The following is a 9,769-nucleotide window of genomic DNA, read 5'->3' as shown; positions in this document are numbered from 1 at the left end:
CCGCCCTGCCCCCCCCCCAACGAACCCCCGCCCTGCCCCCCCCCCCTCAAAAAAATTTTATTTTTTTATTTTTTTTACATATGATAATTCATAAATCTCTTATTACATTGTAATTAGTTTAATCCTCATTATAGACATTATATTTGAATGGTTTAATAATAATGGGAATAATACAATTATTTATAACATAAATTAACATGCAATAGGAAGCATTCCAGAAACACCCGCGCGCTCGAACCTGCCCTTTTCACAAAATACTGCGCGTCGAACGTGCCCTTTTGACAAAATACTGCGCGTCGAAAGTGCCCTTTTGACAAAAAAGCCCCCCTGCCCTTTTCAAATCCTAGCTGGGGCACTGGTAGTAGTAGTAGTAGTAGTAGTAGTAGTAGAAGTAGTAGTAGTAGTAGTAGTAGTAGTAGTAGTAGTAGTAGTAGTAGTAGTAGTAGTAGTAGAGTAGTAGTAGAAGTAGTAGTAGTAGTAGTAGTAGTAGTAGTAGTAGTAGTAGTAGTAGTAGTAGTAGTAGTAGTAGTAGTAGTAGTAGTAGTAGTAGTAGTAGTAGTAGTAGTAGTAGTAGTAGTAGTAGTAGTAGTCGTAGTAGTAGAAGTAGTAGCAGCAGCAGCTGCAGCAGCAGCAGCAGCTGCAGCAGCAGCAACAGCAGTAGTAGTAGTAGTAGAAGTAGTAGTATGCATTACAAAAATGCAGTTAGCCTTACATTTGGTAAAATTTAAATATATTACAACGGAGGCAAATGCTGTAACAATAAATTTAAACTTATTGCATTTGTTTCCCCTGTATATAAGAAAGATATAATAGTGTATTACCTCCCCTGTCCTGCTTATATTTATATTAATCAACAAAATTAAACATTAACACAATATTGAATATACAAAATATAAATAAAATATCATATTCTGATAATATTTTTACTGATCCACTGTATTTTACTAAACGGATGATGTTTCATTGGACTGATAATTATAGATTTAGGATTACAGACCAGTTGCTTCAGTAATATTGTTCAGAGTGTGCCCTGTTGGCCGCGTATGCATTCTTGAGTTATCATTCAAAAACCATTTACTATTTCGAGTCACCGTGACCTTGACTTTTGACCTAGTGACCTCAAAATCAATAGGGGTCATCTGCGAGTCATGATCAATGTACCTATGAAGTTTCATGATCCTAGGCCCAAGCGTTCTTGAGTTATCGTATGACAACCACCTGGTGGACGGACGGACCGACCGACCGACATGAACAAGCAATATACCCCCTCTTCTTTGAAGGGAGGCATAATAAAGGATTGAAAACACAGTTTTGTTTTTATATTTATTATTTCCATTCCCTTACGTTTTTATTATTTATTACATTAATCATATACATGTATAAATAACTATTGACATACATGTATATGTACATGTAATTCTACTAAGAAAAAAGTGCAAAATACACATAACATAGCAAACATGTATACATGAAGCACTACTACACAACCAGTAAAGTTGACAATAATGGACAATAAATGACATCTGATTTATATAAGACTGAAACATCCAAGAATAAAATATCAGACAGATACTCAACATACCAGTAGAAACAACAAAACACAATAAGCAATTCGACCCCCGTCCCCCGTCCCCCCTCCCCCCAGACTCACACGTTTACGCTTCAGAATGTTCTGGATTTTAGTTTTGCCTACACCAAGATCACTAGCCACTCGTCTACAACTGTGTCCTTTACCGTACAAACAAATGACATTAACGCGTTCTTCTAACGTCAAGAACTTACGCTTGGAAGCCATGATTGTTAACTTGAACTGACAATTTACTTATCTATAATTTATGCACATCTTATTACGGAGAAATTTAAGAAGAGAATGACTATCAAAATGTTTGTGTTTAAGGCATCGTAATTGATATGAAACCGTTAATTTCCTTAATGAGTTGATGAAAGCTCCAAACTTGTCTTTGATAGTTTTGGCAATTAGTACATTAATCGCGAGTCACTTAAATACAAAGGCAAATTTTTACACTTTTGATAAACTGTCAAATGCATAAAAGAAGCAGGCTACTACCAATTAGCAATGCGTATTTAATAAACAAACAACTGCTATCGAGTGCGATAGAGTGTCACTTGACAATATCTCCATAGCGACCGACGAGTCCACTTGTAAGATGTGTATCACATGACTACACAGCGGCATGGCGGCCATTTTGTTTTTTGCCTGTTGCGAAATCGTTGATTTTTATGACTGCAGTGGTCGCTGTAAGCTATCAAAATGGACTTTTGGGAATGTAAAAGGGCGGTCTTAATGGTCTTTGTTCGCAGGTGGGCTTTATTCGCAGGTTCAATATATAGGGAAATCGTTCGGGAGGAAATCGGTGTGGTCATTATTGACTGTTGGTCGCTATTAAAAGGTGGTCGTAGGTACAGGTTGGACTGTAATGGTCGAGCTAAAAAGTGTTTTTTTTCATCGATCTGAGCCATTTTCAAATTTGTCCCATATATCAATAAAACCAATGTCTTAACCAAGTTTCACGATGATTAGGCAAAAAATGTGACTTCTAGAGTGTTCACAAGGTTTCTCTATAGTCATATAAGGAAAACTGCCCCACCCCTCCTGGCGGCCATGTTTTTTTTACCGATTTGAACTATTTTCGAACTCATCTGAGATATAAATAAAAGCAATGTTTTCACCAAGTTTCATGATGATTGGGCAATAATGTGACTTCTAGAGTGTTTACAAGCTTTTTTACTATATAAATATAAGGAAAATGCACCCCCCTCCCTTGGAGCCATGTTTTTCAATGGACCGGAACCATATTCGAACTCAATTCTTGTATCTAGGAAAAAAATGTTCTGACCAAATTTCATGACAAGAGTTGCTCACCTGAGATTCAAAGGAACTGACCTGTTCTGTGCAGCCCAAGATGTCATAAGAAAAAAATGTTCTTACCAACTTTCATGACTAGTGAACACCCTGGCAGCCTAGTTATTCAACAGACCAGAATGGTTTGGATGGAGTCAATTGTGGTATGTCAGGTAAGTGTTGTTTTGTGTCAAAGTATGAATCAAATGTGATCATAAATAAAGCAGTCATGGCAATTTAAGCAAATTTATTAATTTGACCTTCAGAGTCAAGGTCATTCAAAGGTCAAGGTCTAATTGCCAGGTACAGTACCATCATGATAGTAAGAAAGTCTTTGAAGTTTGAAAGCAATAGCCTTGATACTTTAGAAGTAAAGTGGATCTAAACACAAAATTAAACAAAATATTCAAAGTTACTAAGACAAAAAGGGCCATAATTCCATTAAAAAGCCAACAAGAGTTATGCAACTTGCCCTGTACAGTCCCCTTACGATAGTCAGCGAGTTTTCCAAGTCTGAAAGCAATAGCCATGATACTTTAGGAGTAAAATGGACCAAAACACAAAACTTAACCAAATGTTCAATTATCTAAGTATCAAAGGGGCCATAATTCTGTCAAAATGCTTGATAGAGTTGTTTGCTCTTGTTTATAGATTGGGATCATGTTGGTAAAGAAGTATGCAAAATATGAAAGCAATATGTCAAGGGACATAGAAAATAATTGAGGTGGTACGCAAACTTAAACATAGGTTTATCAATTATATGCATATTCTAAGTGAAAAAAGGGCCATAATTCTTACAAAATGCTTGATACAGTTGTCTGCTCTTGTTTATAGATAGGGGTCATGTTGGTAAAGAAGTATGAAATATATAAAAGCAATAGGTCAAGGGAGATGTGTGGAAAAACATGGCCGCCAGAGGGTGGGGCAGAAAATATTTGGGGTGGTACGCAAACTTTATTATCTGCACGCTCAAGCCGACGCCGGGGTGAGTAGGATAGCTCCACTATATATATTTCATATATACTAGTCGAGCTAAAAATGCCCCGCCCCTTGGCAGCCATGTTTTCCAAGCAAACGTAACCATTTTCTAACTCATCCAAGATATCTTGAGACCAATCTTCTGACCAAATTTCATGAAGATTGGACAATAAATGTGGCCTCTAGAGTTTTAACAAGGTTTTACTATAGCCATATAAGAAAAAATGCCCCGCCCCCAGGTGGCCATGTTTTTACAGCAACCGAAACCATTTTCGAACTCATCCAAGATATCATTGGGACAAATCTTCTGACCAAGTTTCATGAAGATCGGAAAATAAATGTGGCCTCTAGAGTGTTAACAAGGTTTTACTATAGCCATATAAGAAAAAATGCCCCGCTCCCTCGCGGCCATGTTTTTCAACCAACTGGCATAATTTTTCAATTTGTCCAAGATATTATTAGGATTAATCTTCTGACCCAGTTTCATGAAGATCGGACAATAAATGTGGCCTCTAGAGTGTTAACAAGATTTTACTATAGCCATTTAAGGAAAAATGCCCTGCCCCTTGGCAGCCATGTTTTTAAGCAAACGTAACCATTTTCGAACTCATCCAAGATATTATTGAGACCAATCTTCTGACCAAATTTCATGAAGATTGGACATTAAATGTGGCCTCTATGGTGTTAACAAGGCAAATGTTGACGCCACACAATGCACGACGGAAGACGCCCGATGGACAAAAGGCGATCACAAATACACACATTCAGCTACACTCAACAGGACCCAAACAAACACTAATGATTTACTCATATCCAATGCTATGGGAATGAAGGAAGTAAATGACTTGTTTACACAGAATCCATTTAATTTTAAAATACAATCAAATAAGTTAATACTAAGGCCAGAGTTTTTTAATAAAATGATTTTCGGACCCGCCGACTCCAATTTTTGACGAAACCAAAAAAAAAAATTAACCTTTTTTTTCGGATGCCAAAAGGTGGCTTTTAAACACGAAACGCTTGCCGGGTTTTAGAAAAAGTTCAAATGAGTTATAAATCATCATAATAAACCCGGTTTTAATTACCCACATTAATACGCGAACCTCCTTCATCGTGTACATGTGCTGGAATTTACCAACAGCTACGCCATCATTGTTTTTGCAAGAAGTTGATGAACGCTACAACGCTTTCATCAGCAAAGTCTGCTAATTTCCCAATAATTATGCAACCGTCAAATAAAATCCTGAATGGAATCGATTTGTAAGTAAATATTTTATTATTTGTTTACAATTTTATAAAATTGATAGTATTAAAATGACTAAAAACAAGGGCTGTTTGTAAAACATGCATGCCTCCCTATATGGGCTATAAGTTGTAGTAGCAGCAATTGTGCAGTGCTCCAGCTAGGCCTAAATTGAAGGGCGCCCCGCCCTACCCTTACCAACCTCCGCCCTGCCCTTCCCAGGCCCCGCCACCCTGCCCATAAAAAAAATAAATAAAATAAATTAATATATATATATATATATATATATATATATATATATATATATATATAATAAAACGCTTTTATTAAATTTGCCGTAGCTTTCGACCTCTCGGTCTTCTTCAGCGGCGTTTATTTGTGAATAAGCATATCATCTTTAGCGGAAGTGACGTTATATTATCGCACGTTACATTGCGCGCCAATTTTAGTCTTTTGTGTTTAGTCCATATGGTTTGAACGTCCTCAGTTTGCGCTTCCAAAGTTGTTCGATGGTCTTCCAGTACTCGTCGGTTCCATTTAATTTTTCGAGTCCCATAACCCGGAAGTCTGCGACGCTGTGGCCGTTTGTGTAGAAGTGTTCGGCTACCGGGTCGTTGTGTCGAGTCCGTATCCGCGACAGGTTAAGAAGATGTCGCTGGTACAGGGTATCTCCCGTTTCTCCTACGTATATGAAGGTCTTACACCGTTCGCAGTGTACAGCGTAGACTACATTGGTGGATTTGCAGGTGACCTCGTTCCGCACATTGTAGCTTTTGCCGGTGGTGTCGCTGAACGTTTCAGCCTCCATCATGTATGGACAGATCGCGCACCTCTGTGCCCCACAAGGTCCGCTCCTGTTAGGAACTCGGAAAAACATCCGGTTGTGCTTTTTATGAACCAATATGTCTTGAAGGTTGCAGTCTCTTCTGAATGCTGCTAACGGGGGTTCAGGAAATACGTTTTTCATATGGTCTGAAATGTGGAGTGTTGGCAGGTGTTTCCGGAGGATATGGCCGACATTTGGTAGCGCTCTGGAGAAAGTGATAACGAGCGGTACCCTGGAAGTACTTTTTGAAGGCACTTTCGTATGCAGCAGATTTTCTCGCTTCTTGCTATCAACTTTCTTCAGCTCTGTCTCGACGAATCGGCCATTGTATCCTCACTTCTGTAGTTGCTCTTTTATCTCATCTCTGTGTTTTTTGTAGTCCGTCTCTTCCGAACATATTCTTTTCAGCCTCACACCTAAGCCGTACGGAATGGCCTTCTTCGTAGACTCGGTATGCGAAGAGTCCATGTGCAGGTAGAGGTGCCGATCTGTTGGTTTGGTATATAGGTCTGAAACCAGCCTTCCTTTTCGAATAGACGTCATGGTGTCTAGGAATTCGAGCTGCTCTGTGGAGTAGCGGAGCTCTAGCTGTATGCGTGGATGGATTTCATTTGCAACCGCATGGAATGTCTTTAGTGCCTCCAAACCATGTGTCCACAAGCCCCAAACATCATCAACAAACCGGAAGTAGGCTATTGGATGTTTATTTGATTTTGAAAATAACTCTGTCTCCCAGGCTCCCATGTAGGTCGATGCGCAATTCATTCCTCAGTGCGATCCTATAGCAGTTCCTTCATTTTGCATGTAGTGGTCTCCATTGAATGAAATGGTTTTGTTATTTAGAACAGTGTCCATCATTGTGATCATGTCGTTGGTTGGTACTTCCGGTTGCATTCGCCGATTGAGAGCTTCAATTACTGCAGCACGGGCTTCTTCTCTTGGTACGCTGGGGTAAAGAGCCTTTACATCCAAACAAAATATGATGGTACCGTCTGGTAACGGCTGCTGTATCTGTGTTATTTTGTTTAGGAAGTCAGTTGTATCACTCAAATACGACGGAAGTGACGTCACATGATCGCGCAATTCATTCTCCACCATTTCCGCCATCTTCTCTGTCGGGTGATTGCGGCCGTTTACAATAGTGCGGAGAGGCATCCCATGTTTATGAAGCTTCGGGTTGCCCTGAAGCTTACCGGAAGTTCCAACGCCGCTGGTGAGATACCTTTTAATGTCACTGTCGATCGACCCCTTCTTGTATAGGGTATCGGCCACTTTCTTCACTTTGTTTTCCACAATCCTTGTTTTATCATCCGTCACCGCGACGTATGTCTCACTGTCCGGCATTTCGCACTTCATCTTCTTGACATAGTCTTCCCTGTCCATTATCACTATCCCCGACCCCTTGTCGGCAGGGCGAATTACTATGTCATCGTCGTGGAGTAATTCTTTGATTGCCTGTTCTTCCGATTTGCTTAGATTATATTTAAATTTTCGTTTTAATCCGCAAATGATGTCGTCTTTGACCGCTTGTATATATGTGTCCAGCCATTTGTCGCGGCCAGCCTTTGGAGTCCACGTCGAGGTCTTCTTTTTGTATTGATGCTCATCATTCCTGGTTCTGTGTTCAGCGTCTTCTGAATAGAAATATTCTTTTAAGCGCATACGGCGTTCCCACGCTGACAAGTCTGTAAGTAATTTTCCTTTGTCTATTGTTTTTCTAGTCGGTATGAACTTCAGTCCCTTCGACAGCAGGGATATCTGAGCATCAGTTAACGTCTTCTTTGACAGGTTGGTAACAACACTCATTTTGTTTTCGTCATGTTTCGTCTTTGTTTTTGCCATGCACCGTGTGGTTTGCATTTCCTCCGAGGACAGTGTTGTTTCTTTTGTAATCACGGACGTAGGTCTTTCCTGTTGCCGAATAAAGTCAAAGTGCTGGTTTTCAAGCCGCATACAAATGAACTTCCGGTTTGGCGATTCTCTTTCGACCGGAAATCGCAGCCAACTAAAGCATCCATTGCTGTATTGTTTCACGTATATGTCTACGTCGTATAATGTTGAAGCCGCTAATATTTCCGCCTCTGTAGCCCAAGAGCGAGAGTTCCCATCGCTTTGTTTCATGCAGCTTATGTGTACACCGTAATCACCATCAATATAGTTCTTGTAAGTGGATTCGTTGTCCAGCATGTGATTAGTTACAGAAGTTCTAATTATTTATATTTATATAATTTTTTTTACGATTAAGATTATTTATAAATCTCTGATTACATTGTAATTAATTTAGTCCTCATTCTTGAAATATATTAGAATGGTTTAATAATAATGGCAATAATAGATTCTAAGAATTATTAATAACATATAAATTAACATGCAACAGGAAGCATTCCAGAAATGCCAGCGCACTCGAAAGTGCCCTTTTGACAAAATACTGAGCGTGGAAAGTGCCCTTTTGACAAAATAGCCCGCCCCCCTGCCCTTTTCAAATCCTAGCTGGAGCACTGCATTGTGTGAATACGTTTTTTGTCACTGTGAATGGTGGTGGTGGTGGTGGTGGTGGTGGTTGGTGGGTGGGTGGGTGGGGTTGGGTGGGGTTGGGTGGGTGGGTGTTTGGGTGGTGGTGGTGGTGTAGTTAGTAGTATTAGTATTAGTAGTAGTAGTAGTAGTAGTAGTAGTAGTAGTAGTAGTAGTAGTAGTAGTAGTAGTAGTAGTAGTAGTGGAGTAGTAGTAGAGTAGTAGTAGTACTAGTAGTAGTAGTAGTAGTAGTAGTAGTAGTAGTAGTAGTAGTAGTAGTAGTAGTAGTAGTAGTAGTAGAAGTAGTAGAAGTAGTAGTAGTAGCAGCAGCAGTAGCAGCAGCTGCAGCAGCAGCAGCAGTAGTAGTAGTAGTAGTAGTAGTAGTAGTATGCATTACAAAAATGCAGTTAGCCTTACATTTGGTAAAATTTAAATATATTACAACGGAGGCAAATGCTGTAACAATAATTTTAAACTTATTGCATCTGTTTTCCCTGTATATAAGAGTGTATTACCTCCCCTGTCCTGCTTATATTTATAATAATCAATAAAATTAAACATTAACACAATATTGAATATACAAAATATACAAAAAAGTCATATTTTGATAATATTTTTACTTATCCACTGTATTTTAATAAAAGGATGATGTTTCATTGGACTGATAATTATAGATTTAGGATTACAGACCAGTTGCTTCAGTAATATTGTTCAGAGTGTGCCCTGTTGGCCGCGTATGCATTCTTGAGTTATCATTCAAAAACCATTTTACTATTTCGAGTCACCGTGACCTTGACCTTTGACCTAGTGACCTCAAAATCAATAGGGGTCATCTGCGAGTCATGATCAATGTACCTATGAAGTTTCATGATCCTAGGTAGTCAATATAAATTGCCGCCATAGATTCTTTTGATGATTTTTGCTTTGGCAGACTCTTGGTGTCAATAGTCCACTCTATCTTTTTAATAGCGAAAGTTTTCCTTCTTTGTCTATATTGATGCGCAAGGAATTTGGTGCGCAACATTCAAGCCCCGATATCAGACAGTTAATATCAACGGATTGCAATAATATTTACATACCTGTGTAGATAATTCATTTCTCAATAATGTTCCGTAAGAATTATGTAATGAATCTTTCAATTGTGCACGCCTGACAAATTTAAATCAACACACTACTCACATTTTCCATTCCAATCGCTGTGCCCGCTCTATACCGCAGGTAGATTTTAATCGATAACGCAGCCTATTACACTGTAATGCCTTCTTCTGATTGGTTGATATTTAAATATTTCATAACATGACGAGAGGTCAGTGATTGTATTGTGATTTAAGCAGAAGTTAAACTGAAA

At 39.0% G+C, this 9,769-nt stretch overlaps 1 protein-coding gene across 1 annotated transcript; it reads right to left on the bottom strand.

The window, feature by feature from the left end:
* Positions 1-6,678: 6,678 nt before the first annotated feature.
* LOC127866129 (uncharacterized) lies at positions 6,679-7,863 on the bottom strand. The gene has a single exon (XM_052406530.1). It carries the CDS (start codon positions 7,861-7,863, stop codon positions 6,679-6,681), a length of 1,185 nt encoding a protein of 394 aa, XP_052262490.1.
* Between the last annotated feature and the right edge of the window lie 1,906 nt (positions 7,864-9,769).

Source organism: Dreissena polymorpha, chromosome 2, assembly GCF_020536995.1.
Source record: "Dreissena polymorpha isolate Duluth1 chromosome 2, UMN_Dpol_1.0, whole genome shotgun sequence".
Taxonomy (NCBI): Eukaryota; Metazoa; Mollusca; class Bivalvia; order Myida; family Dreissenidae; genus Dreissena; species Dreissena polymorpha.
The sequence above is the reverse complement of the archived record's forward strand: the minus strand, read 5'-3'. Positions and strand labels throughout refer to the sequence as shown.

Excerpts from the sequence above, each read along its gene's own strand:
- LOC127866129 (XM_052406530.1), bottom strand. The coding sequence starts at position 7,863 with ATGCGGCTTGAAAACCAGCACTTTGACTTTATTCGGCAACAGGAAAGA.